General features: G+C 38.7%; 3 protein-coding genes across 5 annotated transcripts; all 3 read right to left on the reverse strand.

The window, feature by feature from the left end:
* Positions 1–734: 734 nt before the first annotated feature.
* On the reverse strand, positions 735–26,697 carry MKKS (MKKS centrosomal shuttling protein). The gene is made up of 7 exons (XM_026012276.2): positions 26,250–26,697; positions 16,366–16,596; positions 14,571–14,706; positions 7,312–8,723; positions 4,505–4,680; positions 3,265–3,375; positions 735–1,490 (listed from the first exon to the last, which is right to left on the reverse strand). The coding sequence occupies exons 4-7, from the start codon at positions 8,294–8,296 to the stop codon at positions 1,050–1,052; spliced, it is 1,713 nt and encodes a 570-aa protein (XP_025868061.1). The 5' UTR covers positions 8,297–8,723; positions 14,571–14,706; positions 16,366–16,596; positions 26,250–26,697; the 3' UTR covers positions 735–1,049.
* LOC140595396 (uncharacterized) lies at positions 8,314–8,681 on the reverse strand. Its single transcript, XM_072736392.1, has one exon. It carries the CDS (start codon positions 8,679–8,681, stop codon positions 8,529–8,531), a length of 153 nt encoding a protein of 50 aa, XP_072592493.1. The 3' UTR covers positions 8,314–8,528.
* Positions 8,314–16,575, reverse strand: LOC140593720 (uncharacterized). 3 transcript variants are annotated; one of them, XR_011996965.1, is made up of 4 exons: positions 16,366–16,575; positions 16,122–16,278; positions 14,571–14,706; positions 8,314–8,723 (listed from the first exon to the last, which is right to left on the reverse strand). XR_011996965.1 is itself a non-coding variant. In XM_072736391.1 (2 exons), exon 1 carries the CDS (start codon positions 16,573–16,575, stop codon positions 16,384–16,386), a length of 192 nt encoding a protein of 63 aa, XP_072592492.1. In that variant the 3' UTR covers positions 8,314–8,723; positions 16,366–16,383. The 3 variants fall into 3 exon arrangements, 2 of the variants coding, with proteins under 2 accessions (XP_072592492.1, XP_072592491.1); XM_072736391.1 differs by lacking the exons at positions 14,571–14,706; positions 16,122–16,278; XM_072736390.1 differs by lacking the exons at positions 8,314–8,723; positions 16,122–16,278.
* Positions 26,698–26,812: the final 115 nt, after the last annotated feature.

Here is a 26,812-nt window from a genome sequence, read left to right on the forward strand (position 1 = left end):
ATCCAGCCTGGGCTTCCAGCCTTCCAGCCTGGGCTGAAAGCAGGCTCTAAACCGCTGAGCCACCCGGGCTGCCCAAAATTCTTTTGTAGTACAGAAGAATTTTGGAGGAAATTGTGTAAAAATTCTGTCTCCTTCTAGCATGGCCATAGATCTGATCACTGACTCTTACATTGTTTAATTTTCCAAAATTTTTCAAAATGTTTTCCTAAGGTTTAATATAACATCTGCTATAGCTCCATACTTATTCTTCAAGCTGCATCCTGTATTTCTTCTTCAATTTATCAATACATTGGTTACATTTGCATAAAATGCAAATTATATTCCTTGGTGAAACATCAAGTGTCTCTACTTTGAATATGAGAGTTGTTCTGGTTTCTTCTTTACACTACTGAGTGAACTAGAGAAATAACTTTTCCACTTCTTTTCTCTATACTGCTTAGTTACTATATAAGTAATTTTTTTTCCTAATCACACATTTCCTCAAAATAACCCAAAGAACTGTGATAAAACTGGAAATTATAGGTAGGTCAGGCTCGACAACAGTTACTTAACCACTGAATGATAGTGCCTCAGGTAAAGAACACTAAAATTTTACTAAATGTGCAGTTTGAGTACTTCTCTTGATTGAACAATATGTATTGGGAGCTTTGTGATACTTTGGAATCTAATTTTATATTTTAAACGTGTAATTACTACTAAAAAGTATCTATAGTAAGTATATCCAAACTAGAGCATAGATTAGGAAGTTTTTTTATTTCTGTACTCTTGAATGATGTAAAAATAACAAAAATTTAGAACATACTGAGGCATCTGCGGAAGCCCTAAGATAACTGTACTATCTTTAATAACAACGCTTCATATTTTTAATATGCTATGGTATTTCTATTTAAGAATCATACTTTTCCCCCTTATCTAAGTATCTCTATAATTTTATGAATAATCTATCCAAATATGCATAGCAGGCCTTTGGGAGAGAAAAAAAATACATTCAACATTTTTCTTAACTGACACCTGACTAGGTTTTTAAAAAATATAAACATGCTATCCTATCAATTTTTATCTTCAATGACATATGAAAGGTCCAAAATCAAATTGGCAGTCTCCACAGCCACCTGCAGGCCACTAAGCTTAGCAGTAAAACAGTCCAAGGTCAGGTTGTCGGCTGAGCCTGTAGCTTCATGTGGAAGGTAGGTTTGTGGTACAAAGGGATGCCGAGTACTTTTTAAGAAAGACCAGTGGAGTTCCTCCTGGCTATTATAGAGTCCACAGCCACATCTTGAGAGCAAATCTGGCCAGTTAACAATAGAGGGAGCCTCTGCGTGAGCAGACCAAAAGTGTCCATACTTCATGTCGGTAAGAATTTCACCTCCATCGTGTTCTAAAGAGCCAGCGACAGATTCTAAGGCACTGCAGAATGCTTCGGTGCTTAGTTGAAGTTCTGTTTGAGTAAATCCATCATCTTTGAGAATGCTTTCTGGCTCATTACAAGTCTAAAGAGTAATAAAACCATTGAAAACACACACAGAACAGTATTATAAAAATGGTTCTTAAAAATAAGATACTTGATCAGACCCTTATAAAGTTACTACTTATGCTCAATTTCCTTAGGGGTTCAGCACAATGTTAATGGGCAAACATGGGTCCTCTGGCCAGGCTATTATCCCTTAATTGGGTTGGTTATAGTATAAATATATGCTAGTCATGTTATCAGAATGAATGAATCAGAATAAACCCCATCATCAGCTTTCTCTGAATGACTGCCCAGTCATGCCTCCTCAATATATGAACAAGGCATAATGCATATATTAGGAGGAGGTTCCTGAAGGCTAATATCCAAATGAAGTACTTAGCTGGCAAAGTGTTTGAGATTTGTTTAAAATGAGAACACACATAATTATTGAGACAAAAGCCATTTAGGGACATGTGCAATTTTCACATCAATGTTTTAAAAATAATCTCTTTAAATTAATTGAAAGGTAATAAAATGCTAAACTTTTTTTGTTCCACCATTCTAAAAAAGTTTATCCTAGCAATTTCATGAAAGAAGTAATATATTAGCAAGCTAATAACTGAATGATAGTTAAAACCCATATCTAAATTATTTCAAAGCAGCAATCGTTTGTTTTTTTTTTTTTCTGCCCAGGAGGTATGAACCAGATGAGACCATCTTTACTGTGTATTCTTTTCCCATATTTTCAGTGCTGTGTTGTTTCTTCAAAATCCTACTCAAAAAACTTTCCTCTTCCAAAAAACTTTTTCTAGTTTACTTAATTCAATTTGCAGGCTATATTATTGTATATTCAGCATCAATACATGGGCACTAATTTATTTTGTTTTTCATAATGTATATTCTAGTAACCTTTCATGAATGGACTTTATCATCAAATAGATTTTAAATCATTTTGGGAACCAGGGTGGGGCATATCCGTAAAAAGCATGTATTCTCTCTCTAATCCTAGTCAGCCACTGGAAGCTATGCAGTCTCTCTTGCTTTCTTTTTTTATTTTTAAAGTTCAATGCAGGGCTTGAACTCACAACCCTGAGACTTGAGCTGAGTTCGAGTCAGAAGCTCAACTGACTGAGCCACCCAGCCACCCCCTGCAGTCTCTTGATAACATTCCTGACTAACCAAAGAATCAACTGCAAATATCTGGAAAACACATACCTTTCTGTATCTATTTTCAAATAAAGTAGGTCAGTATTTATGAAATAATTAATCAGAACTATCCTGCACTAAGTTTATCTATTATCAGGACACAGAGTTTCTTAAAATGAATAAAAAACATTCTATTTGATAGAATTTATATCATAAATAGATGCAAATTTAAAAATTATAATAGAATCTAGTGCTTGGAATGCTTTATTAAATGAAACTAAGTCTTTTCTTGATAGTCCAGAAGGTACTGAAGTATTTTGTAGAATCTTAATACTTTCATTATGACTATCAATTATTATCGTACTGCGGCAGTTGAAATCTGTATATAATTTACATTACCAGAATGCTCATTTCAACACGCAGTATTTCACAATACTCAAAGATTGTGATCATTTGGTGAAAGGCTGGATTGATAATAATCATTGTGATAAAGATACTACCTTATATTTGCGAGTATTATTTTCCTCAAGTGTTTTCAAATACAAAATCTGAATTATACTACTGAGAAAGTAAGCATTAAAGGCTGCAGGGTATTGTGATTTGGTTTATTATCTATAAAACAAATGTTGCTGAGAATTTAGATAATCTGAGCAGACTACCTAACCTACCTTGTGTCTGATATATGCTGCCAAATGAGTTTCAGTACAGCCGCCTCCCAACAAAACACATGGTTCCTTGATGGTTAATTGCAAAACATGCAGTGCAGTTTGACATGTGAGCTAAAAAAGAGACGAATTATCAGAATCAGACATTGGCATCAGACACACAAAGAAACATAACCATGTTTTCAAGGGAACTTATGTAGTAGACTCAAAGAGCTGAATTTTAGTTGCAAAAGAAAAAACTTGTGTTGCCAAGGTTGTAATGTAATTAATACATTTTGGAATAATAAAGATTAGAAATTAAAGAAAAATACTTTAGCCAGATGTTTGTCTCCATGGACAATATCATCTTTCATATATACTTCGTTCTTCAAACTGAGATTCACAAATGGATGGCCTCAAAATAACTGGGTCAGCAAGGTTTGCTAGTATTTCTACTAAAAAAAATTATTTCAGTCTAAATAAGTTAGCTGTATACATGCTATAGAATTCCATTCAAGTTGCTGTGGAAGTAATAATATCTATAACCCAGTAGTAATAAAAACACAGAACCTTTCATATTTACCTAAAATATATTCTTGAGTATACATGAATCCTTAAGATTGTGACCAATACCACAGGTTATCACTTTTTTTTTTTTTAAGATTTTATTTATTCATGAGAGACACAGAGAGAGAAAGAGAAAGAGAGAGAGGCACAGACACAGGCAGAGGGAGAAGCAGGCTCCGCGCAGGGAGCCCGACGTGGGACTCAATGCCGGGACTCCAGGATCACACCCTGGGCCAAAGGCAGGCACCAAACCGCTGAGCCACCCAGGGATCCCCCAGTTATCACTTCTAAGTTGCATTTGTTATTGTAGAAGACAACAAATTCTATTAAGAGGTGGATGATGGGTATGGCTGGGGAACTAATTTTCTCAGTGAATTATTCATACACATTAGCATAAAAAAGTACAGAGTTCAAGTTAATTACTAAGAAAAGTTCACATGTTAAAGATCTTTACATTGCTTGTAAATACTAGAAATAGTAACTGGTAGCACTTGCTACCAGTCTACTGTAATATCACAGGTAAGTAAATCAGCTTACTTATGACTTTAATTCCATCATTTTTGTTGTTTTTGCTTTCTATATCACCTGGGAAAGTTACAAAAAACAAAATACATAGCTCACCTATATGAAAAAAACTATTGTCTATTTAATCCCTGCCTCAGCCCCTAGATAATGGAATGCAGAGTCTGTGACCTACCTTCAGCTCATCCCAGGCAGTATCATTTCTGTTGCAGAGAAGCAAGCTGCAGATAGTTGCTTCATAAGGAATAAGATGGAGAAAATGTTTGAAGCCAAATTTTGCAGGGCACAAATCTTTCACGCTTCCATAACTACTAGGAGAGATTGAGCTTATGGAACCAATAGGCTGTGTTCCTATTTTTTAAAGTTTAGAAAACACAAAATATATGAGTAAAGATGGAACTTATAATCATTTAAAATTGATTCTTAGCCAATATTAAAAGTCCCACAAGCATATACTTTATTTTTTAAGCATATACTTAAAACGTGAAATATAAATAACAAGATGCTTCTAATACCTATAAAACAAGTAGTATTCTATTAAAATGACATACAAATAAAGCAGAGGTTCTTTTGGTTTACAGACTTCATTGAACATCTGTTAGGAGCTATTTTGTATTCTCTAGAAAAAGGCACACAGAAATGTGAGTATATTTTCTGGGAGCTTAAAAAATTTGCAGGAGCCCAGAAAATAATCATGAACAACTAGACTTCTTTGAATAGATTTTTCTCTTCTGAAGCCTCAAAGAATAAGGAATACTTGGATGATCTAAAATTTAAGGATTAAAAAAAAAACTACAAGATTTATTATTTCATTTGGTGGGTGCAACAGAAAATCTTTGTATTGAGAGGATCTGGCTCTGCTGCTTATGACCCACTGGACACGAAGCAAGTCACTCATGTCACTTAATTTTTCTGAATGGGTCCCCCTACAGGAGTAAAATGGGGATGGTATTATCTCCTTCACAAATAAAACAAATCAAAGGTTCAATCTTCTGTATGCCCATGACAAGCTTCAAACACACCAGGGGCCCATGCACAATAACCCTACTTAATCTGTATCAATAAAGAGGAATTTTGTCTGAAAGGGGGAGGATGGAGGTAACATTAACTTAGATAAACTAGGGAAGGTGGAAAACATAGTTTACCTGAGCCATGGGCTCAGGTATAGTTGTTTTCCCCCTTCATCTCCAAAGGTCTTTGCTCCCAAGAACCAGGATTAAAGCTGTGGCTATTTACACTATGTTCTAATTATATATGGGATAAATAAGAATTGTTGGCTGGTATGGTAACCCAGTGCCCCCTTAAACTTTTTTTTTTTTTCTAAGATTTTTTTCTAAGAGAGGTAGAGACACAGGCAGAGAGAGAAGCAGGCTCCATGCAGGGAGCCTGTTGTAGGACTTGGTCCCCGGACTCCAGGATCACGCCTTGGGTCGAAGGCAGACGCTCAACCATTGAGCCACCCAGGTGTCCCTAAACTATTATTTCTATGGCAAAATGTTTCACATTTTAATATTTTTGAAGTATATATTTTTAAAAAGATTTTATTTATTTGAGAGTGAGAGAGAATGAGAGTGCATGAGCAGGGAGGAGGCGGAGAGGGAGAGGGAGAAGCTGACTCCTTGCTGAGCAGAGAGCCTAATGAGTGACTTAATCCCAGGACTCTGGGATCATGCCCCCAGCCAAATGCAGACACTAAACCAACTGAACCACCGAGGCACTCTTTCTTTTTGTTTGTTTGTTTTGTTTTCTTTTTGTTGTTGTTGTTAGAGAGTGAATCTTTAAAACTCTCACAAACCTGAGATCATGACCTGAGCCAGAATCAAGAGTAGGACACTTAATCCACTGAGCCACCTGGCTCAAATTTAAAAACTAAATAAACTAAATAATCTGTAATACCTAATATTTCCAACCGGAAAAGTCATGAAAAACCAGTAAATATTTAAAACTATGGGTCTAATCCAGAACATCAACAGTGAGTTCCACAGAACCATTTCCACTATTTAATAATTTCCACTTTGACAATCGTGGACAGCCTTATAAAGATAGGGCAATAACACAGAGATATTAGGTATTCAATACTGACATGCATACTACCACCTTTTAATGACTTGTTAATAACTAAAAACTAAAAATAGTAAACTTTAACAATGGCTTGTCTGATAAATGTTGCAATTGATCAGAATGGAATGACTGATATCAATGCAATTAAAGGGATATTGAAAGTGGCTCAAATCATTAACTCTACATGGTCAGGTTTCTTTGGCTGTAATTAATAGGTGAATATCAACCTTATTCAGATTTTAATTTACAAAATACAGTGAATTTCTTGCCTGTTACAATTCTGTATCTTATCACGTGAGTCAGTTGAACAAACGTTTTAGAACACCTACTGTGGACCAGGCCTGTTGTCCGTACTAAAAATAAAAGACAATCCTGATTCTCAAGGAGCTCAGCTGGAAATATCTGGGATATTTAAAGCTAGTGTGCGCACACATCCACCCACCTACCCACCCCTAATTAGGAATTTAGGCAGAAGTACAGTAGTGAAGAGGTAGAAAAGTAGAGAAAAGGAGATATTTTAGCTACAAAATTACCTTCTGAATATAATGTAAGAGGTTTGTAATATTCAAGTAGAAGAATTTTGTGTAAAGTATTAAAGTATTGTGAAGCTGTTAAACTTCTCCATACTCCTAAGGTATTTGGGGGAGTTAATAGTTTTAGATTTTTAACAGATTCTGTAGCCTTTCTGGGATTGGAAAATACCTAGAAATTGCCATAATCACTCAATTTTTAGAAAATGAACATTATAGGATGTTTTTGAGAAACCACCTTTTCTGGCAGAAATGATACACATGCTGTTGAGGTTGGCAGCTTCTAAAACTTTTCAAGATGTTAACAGTGACACACATCAAGAATGTCTACGCTCAAAAAAAAGGGGTCATTTATTAACTGTAAGGAGCAAAAGCTGAAGGTGCTTTTTACCTGTCACTTTACTCAGGGGTTCCATCAGAGCTACTCCAACTCGGTCTATGGCAATGACACGATGCATACTGAGAAACTGTTTCAAAGACGGGTGTATAACTTTCTGACACACAACAAGATCTACGTGATCACTGACAAGCTGCCTCCCTAAGCTGAGCAACTGCTCCAGGACTGCATTTTCAAGAGAAACCCCATAAGTGACCACCACAGTTCCTTCTCCAGTATCAGAGAGATCTCCTGATAAAGAAGCACAAAAGAGTGCTACCTTGAAGGCTTCGGATTTTTTGATAGGTAAGATCTTCATCAACTGAATTTCTGACATTTCAATAAGAATTCCGGGTAATACACAAGAATCTAAAACCCTCTGACCTTTTAAAGGCACAATTATACTGTTTCCTAAAATGAGGCGGTCTTTGGTGTTTTCTGGAATTGTAAGCAAAAAGGCTCTCAGAATCAAAGCACTGAGATGGTCTCTTTCCTCTCTGGTGAGCATACAGGCAGGTTTACTTGTAATGATACTGCGCACCAAACAAAGGAGGGTCTGAGGACTACTAAAGTCAACTAGAATTCGACAACCACAGGACTCGGACTTGAGGTAACTGGTGCAGAGGCTCAAGAGATGCTGATTTAATTTAGTAACAGTGGTGGGTGTCAAGCCTGTTCTCTGAACATTTTCAATCAGATTGCAGCAAAGAATGGCCATGAATAAGCCACAGTCCCTGAAGCATGACACATGATTCTGCATGGATGTTGTCAGGATCTTTAAGATGGGATGGGTGACGGGAAGGTTAGAGAGTAGGGCCGACGACTGTGAGGTTGTACACACACAGCCTCCGAAGCTGCTATGCACTTGCTTCAGCCTACCCGAAGGGCCATAGCTTGATGTCAGGATTCCTTTCAAGACACAAAGTGTGGCCCTGACTCTCTCACTTGTCAGTGGCTCACTTTTACACAACGACGGCTTTTTAGCTTCTAAACGAGACATCTTACTTCAGGCGGTAATTGGTGAAGATGGCTTTTATTTTGTTAACCATGTTTTTTCTATTTACTGCATTGTCAGGGGTCTTGACATTTAGAAAAAAAAATTAATCTTCAGGAATGGAAGTCTTGAACATGTAACAATGTGGCTATAAAACTAAATAGCTCCAGATTTATGAAGCTAATTAGCATGTAATGACTTAATGACATATTAGTAATTCCAAATATTTATTTTTACTTCAGTCTCCAATACTCTGTTGTTTGCCTCTAGATTGAGATTTTACAGATTCTTTTGCAGCCCTCTGTATAAAGTATGTTCCAAGATGGACACCTATGAAAGACACCCCAGCTACAAGAAGCCAGTTCTTTCTAATCCAGCTGGTGTTTTTCATCTCTTCTTTCAATATCAAGCTCAGATTCAAAGACACTTCTTTCTGTAAGAAATAAAGGAAAAACATTTCAGAGAAGTAATTCCAAACATTTAATAGAATGCAGCTTAATATTTTGATGCTCTGCTCCCTCTTTAGATAAAGGAATTACTAATTGGCACAAAACTCCACAAAATCCACTCAGGCTAACAGTCATTCCTTTGTTCTTCAATGAATCCCTACAAGAAAAAGTACTGATATCCAAATGATTTTGGAATGCAGAACATCATAGCTAGAAAGCTTACAGTAAGGTTATTTGAAAATAGTATGCCTCTATAAGAGAAATGCTACATTATAAAACTCATTATAAAACCGAGTCTTTTAAAAAAAAAAAAAACCCAAATGTTTTTATTCTCTAACATCAAGATTTAATGTTTTTTCTATAATTCTGGTTTACTTGGAAACTGTAGGTCTAAACAAAGATACACTTACATCAAACCCTGCTTGTAAATAATTATGAAATAAGAGCACTGTTAGTCTCTTTATAGTAGACACACTCTGTATTGTACAGGCTACCTCTAACTGTATAAATCTGCACAGCACATTGTACCAAAGAATAAGCCATGTCTTTTGGGGGCATCTGGGTGGCTCAGGTAAGTGTCTGCCTTTTTTTTTTTTAAAGAATAAACCATGTTTTCAATGTTTGGCTAACATCAGAACTAATTTTATTCCATTAATCAATGACTGTCTAAGTTTTAATGTCCTACAACTGAATCCTCTCCAAGACTCTGGTTAATGACAGTACATATAAAAACCAGAAGATATGCTGTTTGACAAAGAGAAAAATGGGATCTGATTTGCAATTTGATCTCAAAAGGTCTAAATACCATAAAATGTTAACAAGTGCAGTTGCAACTTCTGCTGGCTTCCTTAACAAAGCTGTAAATAAATTGTGTGCTTTGAGGCATAAAATCCTGACACTTTAATAATGTGTGCAAAAAACATAAAAAATCTCAGGTCATAGACCTTATCTGTTGAGGTTAGGTGCTTTGAAGGTGAAGGTTCAGCCAATTATTATTTTCAGGAATATGATAATTATGCTCATCACTTGGACAATATTTAGCATAAATAAAACTAATTGGACTACCTGACTACAGTATACCTGAAGTAGATTATGGCATACATAGTGTGATACAGACCAAAAAGGTGCTGTGAAGATGTGCAAAGAGGTGAAGAGAGGGAGGGAGTGTTATTCAAAGCGTTATTTTGGTTACCACTCCTCCCCATTTAAAGGACTGTAACCATGGCAACTGGGCCCAATAAAGGAAAGGCAATGATGGCTAGTTCTCTCCCTGCAATAAAGCTTTGGTCGTCTTTTTTTACAAGATGAGGAAAAAATCTTTCATCTTAAGCCAGGAACAGCCAAGGTACTTAAATATTATTTCAATGGTAATTTTAGATTCAGCAAAATCTGGGACATACGTTTAAATGAAACCTTAGTGAAGTGACTTCCATACATTATTTTACATGATATAGTACAACACAAATCATAACAGAAACTGAGACCAATAAAATGATTTTTCTAGTTAAAAAATAAATTTTTTTTTCAATATGTAACAGTGACACACAACTTTTCAAAAGTCAAATTTGTTAAGTTGGCACCTCTAACAGTCTTGTGGTAGTGAGACCAGTAACCCCATCTTTTGGCTAATATCTGTATAAAATGAGAAAGGAAGAAATCACTAAAATGTTGGTGACTCCGAAATCATTTTTAGGATGTCAAAATTCGCTAACTTGTGGGTCTAGATCCATTTAAAACAAGCTACAATTGAAGGAAATGAAATGAACCAAACATATTCTATAAGGCTGGCCAGTTCCAAATGCTACCATACAGGAACGACTGACTTCCTGGATGCATGGGCTTGGCAGGCAGGCTTTTGCAGTAATGGTAACTTAATTAAAATAACAGTAAAATTTACATGACTGTATTCTGAATTTAGACATACATTATAAATTATGATTTAAAGAAATAAAAACAGGTAAAGTTTTCTCCTAAAAAAAAGCCAGGTTTCCTTGGAGAAATGGCTGATTCTAGGTTTGAGGTAAGAAACACACAAGATGAGCTCAGGACTGTTTTTTTGTCAAAAAATAATATTTGGGTCATATCAAAGAGCAAAGGAAAAAAAGAGGAGTCAACTTGGAGGGCATCCAAGATGGTACAATTTGAGTCATAAAAAGAATATTGATAATAATAGCTTGAGATAATTCAAATAATATGCAAACTCATGAATTCACATTGTCATCAAACCCCAAAACCCTCATTGCTATTAGGGCATTAACTCATTTTTGTAAAAACTAATAAAGAAAATAAAGCAATTATCTTGCTTTTCCTGATAAATTCATTTTGAGGGGTAACTGAATTGCTGATGAGGGAAAGTTGTTCTAGCTCATAAATGGAAAAGGAATGACAGAATTTGAACATCATTTTGCAACCCCTAAGGAAAACCACCTTGATGGCTGGCAAATTACAGCCCATGGGCCATATACTGCTGACTATTTTTGTAAATAAATTCTTATTGGCTCATGCTCATGTATTATGAATGAATGCTTTTGTGCTACAATAGAAACTTGAGTAGTAGACTGTATGGTCTGCAAAGCCTAAAATATTTACTGTCTGGTCATTTATAGAAAAAAGTTTGCCAATGCCTAGACTAGAACAATGATCATAAATAATTTTTTTGGGGGGGGGGAGGGTCAAAGGAAGAAAGACAGAATTCCAAGCAGGCTCCACACCCATTATGGAGCCTGTCATGGGGCTTGATCCCACAATCCTGAGATCATGACTTAGCCAAAATCAAGAGTCAGACACTCAACAGACTTGAGCTACCCAGGTGTGTGATCATAAATAAATTTTATAATAGATTTTATAATGGAGAGATTGGACTGATAATGTAATTTATTATTTTTTTTTTGGAAGATTTTATTTGGGCAGCCCCGGTGGCTCAGCAGTTTAGTGCCATCTTCAGCCTAGGGAGTGATCCTGGAGACCTGGGATCGAGTCCCACGTGGGGCTCCCTGCATGGAGCATGGAGCCTGCTTCTCCCTCTGACTGTGTCTCTGCCTCTCTCTCTCTGTGTCTCTCATGAATAAATACATAAAAAAATCTTTAAAAAAATTTTTATTTACTTATGTGAGAGAGAGCGTGCTACAGAGAGCTCAAGCGAGAGGTAGGGAGGAACAGAGGGAGAGGGACAAGTAGGCTCCCTGCTGAGCAGGACCCAGGACCCTGAGATCATGACCTGAGCCTAAGCCAGAAGCTTAACTGACTTAGCCACAGGCGCCCCATGACGCACTTTAATCTTAGCAACACTGAAAGTGGACTAGATATTAAAGATGAAACAATATGATTCACTAGGATGTATACCATAATAGCACATCTGTGAAGTATTCTTTTTCAAGAAGAAAAAAAGTAAATCAGAGCAGGCCTTCTGATCTAACTACCAGATTACAGGAGATACGGGAGTGAGAAACTCATTAAATGACAAAATGAGGACTCAATCAACCAAATTCAGAATGTGGGACATTCAAAAAGCAGCAGACTGGGAGGGGAAATCTAGTAGTTGAAAAGAGAGAGATAATATCTATCAAATGCAGTATGTGGACCTTGTTTGGATTCCAATTCCAACAAACCACCTATAAAGGAGATTTTTTATTTTATTTTTTATTTTTTTAAAGATTTTATTTATTCATTCATGAGAGACACAGAGAGAGAGAGAGAGAGAGGGAGAGAGAGAGAGAGGCAGAGGGAGAAGCAGGCTCCATACAAGGAGCCCGACGCGGGACTCAATCCCGGGAGTCCAGGATAAGGCCCTGGGCCGAAGGCAGGCACCAAACTGTTGAGCCACCAGGGATCCCCAGGAGATTTTTTAAATTTAAAATTTTTTTTTCATTTTTTTTTTAAATTTATTTATGATAGTCACACAGAGAGAGAGAGAGAGAGGCAGAGACACAGGCGGAGGAAGAAGCAGGCTCCATGCACCGGGAGCCTGATGTGGGATTCGATCCGGGGTCTCCAGGATCGCGCCCTGGGCCAAAGGCAGGCGCCAAACCGCTGCGCCACCCAGGGATCCCCCCAGGAGATTTTTTAAAAGACAAATTTGGAAATACATACATGGCCCTGGGTATCCAATGGTAGTAAGTTGTTACCATTAATTTTTTTAGTGTTGTTGGTGGGAACATGAACTGGTACAGCCACTCTGGAAAACTGTGTGGAGGTTCCTCAAAGAGTTAAAAATAAAGCTACCCTATGACCCAGCAATTGCACTGCTGGAAATTTACCCCAAAGATATAGATGCAGTGAAACAGCAGGACACCTGCACCCCAATGTTTACAGCAGCAATGTCCACAATTGTCAAACTGTGGAAGGAGCCTCAGTGTCCATCAAAAGAGGAATGGATAAAGAAGACATGGTTTATATATACAATGGAATATTACTCAGCCATTAGAAATGACAAATACCCACCATTTGCTTCAACATGGATGGAACTGGAAGGTATTATGCTGGGTAAGTCAATCGGAGAAGGACAAACATTATATGGTCTCATTCATTTGGGGAATATAAAATACAAAAAATAGTGAAAGGGAATAAAGGGGAAAGGAGAGAAAATGACTGGAAAATATCAGTGAAAATGAGAACATGAGAGACTCCTAACTCTGGGAAACGAACAAAGGGGTAGTGGAAGGGGAGGTGGGTGGGGAGGATGGGGTGACTGGGTGATGGGCACTGAGGGGGGCACTTGACGGGATGAGCACTAGGTGTTATGCTGTATGTTGGCAAATTGAACTCCAATAAAAAAATATACAAAAAAAAAAAAGATAGCTTGTGCTATATGAAAAAAAATTTTTTTTCAGTGTTATAATGCACTTACGGTTGTGTATTTATCCTTAATGTTAAAGATATACACTGAAGCTTGGGATTTGCTTTAAAATACTGGCAGCAATAAAAAAGGGGGTGGAGACGGAAGGATAGATAAAAGAAGACTGGGAAAATATTGTTAAGTGTTAAAGCTGGGTGATGGATAATCAAGAGTTGAATGTATTGGGATGCCTGGGTGGCTCAGTGGTTAAGCGTCTGCCTTTGGTTCAGGTCATGATCCCGGGGTTCTGTGATCAAGTCCCACATCCGGTTCCCTGCTTCTCCCTCTGCCTGTGTCTCTACCTCTTTCTCTGTGTCTCTCATGAATAAATAAATAAAATCTTAAAAAGAGTTGAATATACTATTCTCTATTTTGGGGTATGTTTGCTATTTTCCATAATAAAAGTAAAAGTTATGGAGTGCCTGGGTGGCTCAGCTGGTTAAGCATCAGACTTGACTAAGTGACTTTCTTTTTTTCTTTCTTTCTCAGAAGGTTTTATTTGTTTATTCATGAGAGACAGAGAGAGAGAGGCAGAGACATAGGCAGAGGGAGAAGCAGGATCCCTATGGGGAGCCTGATGCAGAACTCGATCCCAGGACCCCGCGATCAGGACCTAAGTCAAAGGCAGATGCTCAACCATTGAGCCACTCAGGTGCCCCTCAGACTTGATTTGGGCTCAGGTCATGATCTTCGGATCCTAGAATTGAGCCCTGTGTTGGGAATCTGTGCTCAGCAGGGAGTCTGTCTTCCCCTGCTTGTGCACCCCCCTCGCTAAAATAAACAAATCTCACAAAAAGTAAAAATTAAAAAATAATAAGGTACATATACCAGTACATTTTTTTTGATAGAATCAGTATTTAACTCACTCTGAATCTGGTTTAACATTTGCTCATCCCAAACTTGTTTTAGTATCTGTTTCTGATGCTTGACTAGCAGTGTTGATCATTCTAAGACTTCTAAGTGCTGCAACACTGACATCCAAAATCTCTATTTTTACCTTAATATTTTAGAGGGGATGTTTTCTTTTCTCAACTTTACTTTTCCTCTAGGAATACCTCAATAATATTCCTTGTATTTCTTTTCACAGAAGGAGAAAACAAAGCCCAAAGTTTGGTTAGCAGGCCTCCAAACTCCTATGACAAGAATTAAAGGGGAAAAAATTATGCCATAAGTAATACACATACACACTATATTACACTATACATGAATTCTCACTCCCTCTACACATGCACACCTATGCACTCTCTCTAATGATTTCATTATAGTCTAGAAAAGCTCAGAAATAAAAAAAAAAAAATCAAGCATCTAATAAACTCTAACTCCCTGATCATGTCCACTAAAACTCCCTTTATAAACACAAATCTTACACAGAATGTCTTAAGGATACTTTTTTACGAAGCTTCTGATATTTTACTATTTGGCTTTTTATAATAATTGTCTAATACTTTAAGCCATGCTCTTCCCTTTCTCTTTGAGAGCATTTAAAAATAAAATCTTGATTTAAAATAATGTAATATTATATCATAGTTTTATCATATGTCAAAATCATAGACCTTTTAAGAACGAGGAAAATCTTACTGAAGTCTTCCTTCTATAAGGAGCTGACCCTAAATTGACCTACCTTATGTCAAAGTTTAAAGCACATTATTACTCATCTGAAGGTCAAAAGGTATATTAAGATAGAAAATGCTCCACAATTATAGGGCTATAATTCTCTATTTGGGGCCAGATTAATTTTATTTGGGGCCAGATTAATTTCATAATTCAGAATTTCTGGGATTTTAGAAAAATAATATAGTGACTAGTACCCATAATCAAAATACTATAGAGTTTAATACCCATAAGCAATATAATCATAATATAACACTCATAATCAAACATAACAGTATTTCTGCAGTGAAACTAAATATTCATATTGAGTGAAATACAGACTGTAAATTGCCTCATGTGTTAAGATCAAGTTTTGCTACCAAAGGAATTATGACAAAACCTTTTGGATTTTAGAACATTTTGGAATTATACTTGAGGGATTATAATCCTCAATTATGTAACTATATTCTCTTACTTTACTGACTCTCAAAAGTAAATTATTTTGAAACTAAAATATTAGATACAAAAAAATTAGATTTTAAAGAAGGAATACAATTAGTATTATTTGCCTTGGAAAGAAACAGAACAATAAAAATAAAGGAGAGAACTTTTATAAGTTACAGATTTATATGCTCTGGGATGGATTTATGGCAAGTAGACAACTGCTCTTTTGGACACACCCAAATGATCTTTGCGACATCCTTAATGAAAAGGAAAGGATAAGTAATGGGCTATTCTTTCTCCTTTCATCCAAATGACTTCGCAAGGCAACTGTCAAAGGTCGCCATGGAACAAACTTTTCTAGAAGCAAGCGCAGAATATTATATCAGTGGGTCATAATAAAAACAGTAGGTAACTTATTACCAACTTAAATTTTTTCCTCCCAGAGCTATTTTTTTTTTTTTAAAGATTATGTTTCTCGGGGGATCCCTGGCTGGCTCAGCGGTTTAGCACCTGCCTTTGGCCGAGAAGTGATCCTGGAGACCCGGGATCGAGTCCCATGTCGGGCTCCCTGCATGGAGCCTGCTTCTCCCTCTGCCTGTGTCTCTGCCTGTGTGTGTGTGTGTGTGTGTGTGTGTGTGTGTGTGTGTTTCTCACGAATAAATAAATAAAATCTGTAAAAAAAAAAAAAAAAAAAAAAAGGATTATGTTTCTCATCATTGGAACATACCATTTGGTTGACCAGATAAAACTGAACTTACCTGAAGATTCCAAGCCTGCTATTTCCCTTGGATGTGACTCTTCGGAGGACATCCAAGTTCCGGATTTTCTGGCTCAGAAACATTGTCCTTATTAGGCATTTGGAAAACAGGGCTGCTCTTGATTCTGTGCCATCCCATATGTATGAGCCCAACTAAAGGTACCATAACAATTAGAACTTTATAGTCTTTCCAGAAGTTCTGAAAACTCATAGTACTTCAGCATCAGTGAACCTAGGAAAAGGGCAACAGGTAAAGTAGAGACAAGAACAAAACAACTCCCTTCAAGTTACATCTATGAACTGCTACAAGTAGAATATTGCACTCTAATAAAAGTCAACTATTAAATATTTTGGGGTGCAATATAGTGTAATATTAACTAACAAAAATGGGTATGTTGGGGCAAGCCCGGGTGGCTCAGCGGTTTAGCGCCGCCTTCAGCCCAGGGCGTGATCCTGGAGACCCAGGATGGAGTCCCACGTCGGGCTCCCTGCATGGAGCCTGCCTCTCCCTTTGCCTATGTCTCTGCATCTCTCTCTCCTTGTCTCTCATGAATTAAAAAAAAAAAAAGAAAAAAAAAGGATATGTTGTAGGTTCAAAGGGATAGCAGGAAGTCAGGCTTGAGAAACTTATAAAGCAACATAAACCTTTAGTTAAAGATTGTAAAGGAGCCGTATGACCTGCTAGAAAAGCTATAGAAATCTTTGGAAATGCTCATGCATAGATATCATTTTCCTTATATAATTAATTATAAATTCTCTGAGCCACAGTAAAACTAGATTTAAAAAAATTACATTTAGTCAGAATTTTAACAGAAGAATCAAATGGTAATCCTTATACATGCACTAAGAATTTAGATTCTGCATTCTGACACACGTAAGTGATGGTGTTTCAGCTGAGACTGGGACAGTCATGCATGGATTCCACATGTAGCAAGTGAATTTTGGCATGCGCTCTGAGGTAGGATGAATTAATGCCATTTCTACTTATGTCCAGAAGCACAGGATTTTAATGTTTGCCCTTATAACTAATAACTCTACCCTATAGGGTATACTAAGGAGTATAACTAAGAATTAGAATTAGGTTCAACTGCATGTATCTGAGTTTCAGTATCATGCAGTCTTTTATGTTACAATAATTTTGTATGAATGCCATTAGAAAAATGAACAGAACTCTTTTCCCTTTTAAGTCAAGATTAAAATATGCTGCTAACGAGTTAAACACCTTAACTGCCTCAGTGTTCTGTGTGTATTAAAAATAGAGGGGTACGTGGGTGGCTCAATCAGTTGAGCATCCGACTCCTGATTTCCGCTTAAGTCATGATCTCAGTGTCGTGAGATCCAGCCCTGTGTGGGGCTCTGTGCTCAGCAGGGAGTCTGCTTGGGATTCTCCCTCCCTCCCTCTGTCCTATGTGCCACTCTAGCACATGTGCTCTCTTTAGAATAAATAAATCTTAAAAAAGAAATAAACAGAAAGCTTAGAGTTATGCCTATGTACACATATCACTTCCAGCATTAGAAACCCTTTCTTCCAGTGTCCAAATCCACATTTTATAAGGAGTTTGTTGTAAAAAACTATTTTATGGAAAAAATAATGGCCTACTTTGTAACTGAAAGTATTTTATGCCCTTTTCCTGTTCTAAAGTGCTCTTGTGGGACCCTTGGGTGGCTCAGCAGTTTAGTGCCTGCTTTTGGCCCAGGGCGTGATCCTGGAGACCCTGGATCGAGTCCTGCATCAGACTCCCTGCATGGAGCCTGCTTCTCCCTCTGCCTGTGTCTCTGCCTTTCTCTCTCTCTGTCTTTCATGAATAAATAAATAAATAAAATATATAAAAAAGATAAAGTGCTCTTGTATCCTATATACTTTTTGTAACCTTTAGGGACCATACCTTTGATTGACATACTTATTCTGTCTCTAGAGAAAGCCAATCACAATGAACTGTATCATTAAATTTCACTGTGAAGCCCACTGTACAAAATGCCTTCAATTTGAGGATACAATAAAACCCTCCGTGATTTGGGGTAATGAGGAAGAACTATAGTAAGAACTGCTTCATAGAGGGAAAGAGAGACAGGCTGCACCAGTGAACTGGCTTGTGTTGACAGATTTGATATTTTGCCCACAAAATACCTTCAATGAAAGGTTTCAAAGATATCGTCATTCATATCTAGTCTCATCAATACTTACGGTGACTCCAGCACCTCTGACACTCTCGACATGAGGTTATCAAGACACATTACTTTTAATGGATGGCATCTCCTCTATTCACGGTTTACTTCTCCCTGATTACTAACATAATTCAGTATTTATCAGATTTTTCTTGAATTATAAACTTTTGGGGAAACTGTTTACAGAAAAGAGAGTTGTATAAAAGAATAAAATAATAAAGTTGGGACAAAGAACTCAATAACTAAAATTCAGAACCAATTAAATAAACTACAATCTGTAACAGCAATGTTTGGGAAAATGTACAGAATATTCTCTCCATGTAGAACACAGTGTGTGATGATGTACCCGTGAACTTTCTTTGAGAAGAGTCTGGATTAGCATCAAGTTAGTGTACCTTTAATGACTCCTTGGGTCATCCAAGGGTTAAGGACAAAGGAGGCATTCCATTTTATTTACATAAACTTTGTGTTTGACAGTCTATTATTCATTTCCATTAGGATAACTTAAGGGTCTATGTATCTTTTTCTACACTTAGGCTTAGTTAAAACTGGGAATTATTATCTATTTTGGTTGAAAACTCATTATTGGCCATTGTCACTGAGGTCCCGTTAACAGGCTTCCTGGTTAGCAACTAATGTAGACTGATCTAATGATTAATTGCTTTAATGTTTATGCAACATCTACATGCCCCCATTTCCTCTAGATCTCATATATTGATTTAGCTAATGGGAGTGAGAGGCAGGTAACTATTTTCCGGTAATTATTCTGTTGTACTGAGATGCTTGGAAAACTATCAGGATCAGGATGATAGGGCTTTTTAATTTACATAAAAATACTACCACATTGTATACCTAATAGTCCATCTCCATCAAACCAGATGGAACTAGCAATCTTTTAAAATGGTACAGAAACTTTAATCTCCTTCATTTCTTTCATATAATAGCTTTCCAGCAATCATATGTATCCAACTGCCTGAAGAACCCACTTCCCAGGACAAAACACATTAGACTTTATTAAGTAAAGCTCATTATTAGTTTTAAGAAAAAAAAACAATAGACTTTTGAAATTTGACATTCAACCTGGAAGTGAGGTAATATGCTCCCTATCTTCTTGTGAAGCTTTAACATACAATCAAATATATTTTGGGGATAAAATTTTAACAATTTTTCTTTTTTCAATTCTTCTGTGGGATTTTTTCAAAATGAAAAGTAGCATCCTGCCACTTCTAATATAATATAGGCTTGCTTTTTAAAGTTAGGAAATATAGGGCAGCCTTGGTGGCTCAGTGGTTTAGCGCCACCTTCAGCCAGGGGCATGATCCTGGAGACCTGGGATCGAGTCCCAAATCAGGCTCCCTGCATGGAGCCTGCTTCTCCCTCTGCCTGTGTCTCTGTCTCTCTCTCTCTCTCTCCCTGTAAGTCCTTGCTTACAGTCCCTATATGCTGCTTCTCAGGATAATAGAAAGAATTATCAGATTTTTTTCATTAACTCATTTTCCAAATGAATTTATGAGATTTTTAAAACCTTGACTTTTACAAAGTCCCATAGTATCCCTGAGCAGAAGGGATACTGAGATTCAATTTGGGAAATGGGAAATTAAGCTAAATACAACTTCTCTTGAGATAGTCCTTCCCTCAAAACACCTGGCAAGTCATTGCAAGTGACATGGAGCTCTTTTACTGACAGGAGAGATTCCTGAGTCTGAAACAAAACAAGAATGCACTCAAAATGATCAGACGTGATGAACAGTAACAGGCTGGTCCCTGAAAATAAGGAAGTCCTTCCTGTTTATTCATTGAGCTTTACAAGTTTGCCTGGAGTGAAGCAACAGAAATGAGAGCAGAATTTTTCCTCCTCCTTACCCGACTTTGGTGGACCTGCAACTGCCTTTCTCTTATCTTTTCTGAATCTTCTTTAAGCGCACTTTTAACAAACCAAGAAAGCATGGGAGTCTTGGAAAGATGAGAGAAAGGGAGAGAAGTAAAATTACTAAGTTTAGGTCAAGTAAAATAGCATGTATAGTTTTATTGATTGAAAGGACTTTCGTTAAATTTAAAAAACATTCAGAGGCAATCTTAACACAGATAATGCTTTTATATACTCTAATCTTGCATTATTCCAAAGGTTTCTCATTTTTTCTCATTTTGTTTTCATAGCAGTTTTATGAGGCCACTTCATAAATGAGGAAACAATAAATGACTGATTCCAAGATTACTTTCAGTTAATTGTGGGACTCAGCTTGGATTTTGGAGTCCTAAAATCTTGGCTGGTATTCTTTCAGGCCATTTTCAAAAGTCAAGAATTAGTGACCCAGCTTTGGCAGTAGATTTAACCAGAATTTTCAGTGCACGATGATGGACAAGAAGAACATTCTGAGTGCATCGTGCACATTTGTAAGAGTCACCTAGATCAACTATCCTAATGCATTAAGCCTGGCATGTTTTTCTGATTCTCATGTCAGGTATGTAAGAGGTTAACACTGGTCTTGTGCCAACTTATCCAAAATTAAGAGTCTATATCCTGCAAATACACATCTGTGACCTACTAATAGTTCAGATTAGCTGTGCTAATTTTAGTTCAGTTTTCTTTAGCTTAATTCTTAGTATAGAATGAACAGCAAGAGTTAATGAACAAAATGGGGAGAAGCTTGCTTTATCTCCTCCACCTTAATAAAATATTGTAATCTTCTGAGTACATACATATAAATAAAAAGGCCAAGAAAGGAAAACACAGATATATTACTTCAGACCACAAATAGTATCTCAAGTTACAGTATTTCTGTATCTAAAGTAGCAACTCTCCTTCCTTCTACTATGTATTACAGGAATTATCTCTTCAATTTCTACCACTAAGGCCTCTGACAGGCTTGCTGCGGCTTGTCACATCCAAGCTAAATGCAGGTTTCTGGGTGACAGAACAGGACAGTAAGGCAAAGGACCAAAAGGCAATGAAGCTTCCTACCAAATCCTAAACAGCCTGGTTCTAGATGTCAGTTTACTCTTTCTGTGTAGCATCATGTCAATTACAACCATCAAGTTTTGTTACTGGCCATTACTAAATTAGGCCTACAGCAACCTAGGTCCAAGAAATATTCTGTAAAAGGTCATCCCTTTGTCTACCGGGCTTGCTGAGCGCCATCTGCTGGTCTTTTGGACACAATGTAAGGTAGATTCTAATTCAGGCTTTCATTACCGCTCTGCTTAAAAGTATTTGAAAAATAATAATTTTTAAAAACTTCCACCAAAAGCAATTTAAATGTGAAGAGGACACTAGACAGAATGTTAAACAAACAATTAGCCCAGATCTTGTAATTATATGTGATGAAGTTTACTGGAGCTGTAGGAGGCCTTTCCTTTTACAATGATAATGGTGGCTTTAGTTATTTGGGAAATCTTCATTTCTGAACTCCAATCTCTGACATCAAAAATATCCTCAGTTTTTAATATGGCAGTTTAAATGTTGGCACTTTCTGTGTATACATTTGAAATTTCTGTGTACTGTCTTCATGCTTATTCAACTGACTGACAGAGATCAAGTGTTCCCCCCCCCCTTTTCTATCTGTATCATCAAAAATAACAGTTTTGCTCAATTTTCATCTTGTAAAAACACACACACCAAATACATTACTATCAGCTCTTGGTGAACTGAGTGGATCATACCCAAGTTCTAAAGTTTCTATTTGGTAAAATCCTACCATAGTTCTCCCCACTCCCAAGGTCGGCTTGACCTACACCCAGTAGCTACTGTGCTTATATAGCACAGCTGGTCTAGAACACAGTGAAGGTCAACCGTTATGTATTTTATGGTCTCTACTACCTCTCCCACCATTGATGTGAATTCAGTGTCTTTATAAATAAATAATATACTGAAAGCATCACAAGTTATATGGGAGCTTTACTAATTGTCGGCAGCCCAAAATTTGAACAGTGAATGAGTGATTAGGGCCTAATGAAAAAGTAAATCAGTTTACTTCAGGCTGTGTATGAGAAAGGTTGTATTGTTGTTTAGAGTTTATACCTAAGTATACTTAAACTTTATATTCCCTTGCTGTTTTTACAACTGGCTGCCATTTGATGCTGAGGATGGTCGGGGAAGGGGAGTGCATATCACACTGAAAGCCAGATTGTTCCAGATCAAGTGTGCAGTTAACTGGCCCCTTAGGGCCTCGGTTTCTATCCACCTATTCACCCTCATCAAAGACCTGTTCTCAGTCGTCTCTGTCTCTTCCCTGTGTCCGTTCTCTGGGTGGTCTCACTCACATCCACAGCTCCTATTATAGCACATCCATCCATCAATGTTGGCTGCACCTTCATCTTCAGCTCACACACATCCAACAGCTACTGTTCACCTCTACCTGTACCCACAAACAGTCTAAACTCATTTCACGTAAATATGAATCCTCTTTCATTCCCAAACTGCTGTTCTACCTCTATTAACTATTTTGGTTAAAAAACAAAAACAAAAGCATTACCTACTAAGCCTTTCGAATTCAAAAGTCTGGATATAGTGGTCTCTGCCTTTTCCTTGTATTCCTCATCAAGTCAGCACGCAGTCCTGCCATTTGACATGGTAATCTCATATAACCTCTCCCCACAGTCATAGTCCAGACCCTCATCACTTCATGTGATGTCCCTGCTTATAATCTCAAAGTGTGGTTCCCCTCATCAGTAGCATTAGCATCATCACCTTATAAGAAAGGCAAGTTTTTGGGCCACCTCTGACCTACCAAATCATAAACTCTAGGGTGGGGTCCAGTAATCTGTGTTTTTTAAGTTAAAGTTTGAGAACCACTGTTCTCTTTTGTTCCTCCCTAAATATTCTCCAACCATTTAACAGCCATCTTGCAAAAAACCCAAATCTGGTTGTTTATGCTTTGCTTAGAAGCCATTAGTGATATTTTTTATTTGAAGGTGAAATCTAAATTTCTTAGTACAGCACCGAAGCCCACCAGGATCTAGTTTCTATCTACCAGTTTTCAGAAGGTAAAGCACAGCAAATCATTTTAGTAAGAAGGCATTGCTGGGTAGTGCGATTAAGGGGATGAACTGTGGAATCCTATTGCCTGAGCTTTCAATCTCCACCTCAGCACTTCACAACTAGCTTGACTTTGGATGAGTCCCTTAATCTCACTATGCCTCAGTGTCATCATCTGTAAAATGAATGTAATGATGACTTCCACATCACAAGGTTGTCGTGAAGTAAATACATTTCTGCCATTTAGTCTGGACTCCGTGATTAGCTATTGTTCATTTTCATTATTTCAAAAGGAACAGAGCCAGCCCAGAGTATAGCAAAAACAGGAGAGGACAGGAATGCTTTACTAAGGGAAGCGGTCCCCACAAAGGAGGCCTGCTTCAGTGGCAGTTTCAGTTAGTCTAGATGTGAATAAAAATACCCCGGTTCTGATGAAAGAACTTCCCACGTTTCTGGGGCTATTTAGATTAGAGGGAGGTAGAGCTGTAATCAGATTCTAGGATGTTATAGGAAAGGTAACTCCTGAAATGTTATGTTACTTAACAGCAAAGGAATTAAATAATGATGGGAATTGAATTCTAACCACCAAAAATTAGTTATAATCTTGGGCAAATCACTTCTCTTCTGCCTCAATTTAATAGTCTGTAATATTGGCTATATTATGAAGATCACTACATATATATATATATATTTATGTATTTATGGCTTAGTACAGGGTCTGGTACGTGGGAAGCACTCAACACATGGCAACTATTACTATTGGAAAGATATTATCTTTAATACAAATTAACAGAAATAGGCATCTCTGGAGATTCTGACCAAAGCAATAGTGTATTATCATTTAATATTTCAATTAATATTTGGTTGTAATTTATAAAACTGAAGAGTATTGTAGAGACAGATCCCAAAACAGTGTTTCTATCACTTGGGCTTATCAATATTCACGTCGAATACGTGTGAGATTAATTCTATGCAAATGTCTATTGGGTACTACAGGACATTAGGCTGGGTGAGGGTGGGACTACTGTAATGAATAAGGCATGGTTCCTGTCCTCAAAGAGAAAGCTTGAGAAGAGAAAGGCACAATCTAAATAAAACATAGATTAACTGCTGTATGCGAGCAGGAAACCCCCCAAAAACAAAACAAAACTGTAGAGATTAAAAGTCTTTACCAAAAGTTACTAATTTTTCAAAACTTCTGGACCTCTCAGTTTCTCCTCTATCTTCCTCTGAATTAGTTTCCATCTATTTTTACGTACTCCATCTTTAGTCATAGCAGGGAGTCAATATGTATGAGAACCAGTAACAGCCACCCACTGTAACAGAAGGTAGCAGCCATTTGTTTTCTGTTGTATTCTCAGTGCAGAGCAAAAAGCGGAGTATCTTCCCCCACCTTGTCCTGCACTGGGGAGCTCATTCTTGTGCTTCAGCTGTAATTCACGTGTCACCTACTCAGCCTTTTTCTGAGCACCCACTCTAAATTTCTTCCCTCTCCCACACCCATTACTCCCTAACACATCCCACCACTACCTTCAAAGCCCTACTGTTGTGGGGGAATGCTATGATGCACCACCCTGATCCCCTTTAAGAAGGAAAGGGTTATTTCCCTAGCTCTTGGGATTGCGGAGACAGCCCTCAGTTGTCAGCCCCCTTCCAGGAATGACTTGGTTGAAAAGAGCGGAAGTCTCCCCTTCTTTTCAGTACAGCAGGCATCCAATGACCACCCAGGTGGACCCCAGGACCCCAGTTAAAGTTCCCTTGGGGCTGCAGTGCAGCTTAACTTTTTCTATCCACCAATTCCTGCTTCCTTTATTCCTTTGTGAGACCCAAAGAAGCTCTTCCTAATAAACGTCCCACCCACAAATCTCCTCCTTGGAGTCTGCTTCCCAGGGAACCCAACCTCGGACAATCCGGAAACATCTTGCTCATCATCAGAGTACTTGTTTATGGTTTCTTCTCCCGTCACTACAATATAAGCTCCACGGGGGTCAGGGACTGTGTCTGTCTTGATCACTGCTGAATCTGCTAACTCAGCACACTGTCACCAATATATACATAGGAATATACACACAAATGGGCAAGGTTAGTGAATGAGTGACTGGATCAAACTGCCAGAACTGAGAGCCTCCGACACAGCAACAGTATCTGGGCACGGTCCTACTCGAGAAAAGGATGAACCTGACCCAGGGGGTTTCCATCTCTAAAGGATTTCCGTCCCCATAAAGTCAAGTCCCCGGAGCCCTGCTTCTGCTTTCACACAGTGGGCACTAACCATGCGGTGCAACAGTTCTGACGTCCAGGTCCACGTCAGGCGGCCCCAGCCCCGAGCCCGGCCGGGCACACAGCGCCCTCCCTCTCCCTGCGAGGGCGGGGCCGGCCAGTCCCGGCCCCGCGAGGCGCGGGCGGCGCAGGTGCAGTCGGCGCAGGTGCAGTCGGCGCTCCCGCGGGCACACCTCCTCCATCCACGCACGGTGCGGCCCGCACACGGGGGCGGGGGGTCCACACCCAGAACTCTGCCCTCTACGGGAACACTCCCATCAGCAAACACGGGCTGCGGCTGTGTTAAGTGTCGGTCTTTAGTTTTCTAAGAAGCCGGCCTCCTCCTCGTCCCCGCCCCCAAGTATCCTTCAGCGAAGACACCAGTGACCTTCCCGGGATGGGGTAGGAGGCACCAACAAGTCCACCTCCCCTCTCTCCGGCCAGGCAGAAAGCAGGTTTTCCACCTGAGGTGCCAGCGCGCTCACCTGCCCGCCAGCCGCTGAGCCTCCCTAGGCCGCCGCCGCCAGCTGCCCCCAGAGGCCGGGCCCCACGCCGCCGCCGCAGCCGGTGCTGGTAACCTGCGCTCGGCGCGCGGACACGGAGCATGCGCGGCGCTGGGTGGGCGCGGGCGCAGGCGCAGGCGCGGGCGCTGCTCACAGGCCGCTTCTCCGGGTTCTCGCGAGGTTCTCAGCCCAGAAAGCCTTTGGCCGAGACCGGAAGGACGGGGGCGGTGCTTATTAGGTGTTCGTCTCAGCAAATGAGTTGAAACTAAGGAATTTAAATAACATCAAGTGGACGCGTCAGGGCACAGAATCTGCCAAGTGGCGCGCACTTCAGAGCTGTTATTGAATGAATGACAAAGTAGCCAACGGATTTCCGCAGCCCGGGCTTCCGAGGGCGCCCGACTCGTCGCCAGGCGCCAATTCCCCGCCCTCTTTTACGTCTGCCTCCAAAACCAGGAGAGGAGGACTCGCTCGTCACCGCCTCCCTGGATCGGGCTGGAAAGTGGACATGCGCAGTGAGAGCCGGTCGCCTTCACCGAGCTTTT

The sequence above is a fragment of the Vulpes vulpes genome, chromosome 14 (genome assembly GCF_048418805.1).
Source record: "Vulpes vulpes isolate BD-2025 chromosome 14, VulVul3, whole genome shotgun sequence".
Classification (NCBI taxonomy): domain Eukaryota; kingdom Metazoa; phylum Chordata; class Mammalia; order Carnivora; family Canidae; genus Vulpes; species Vulpes vulpes.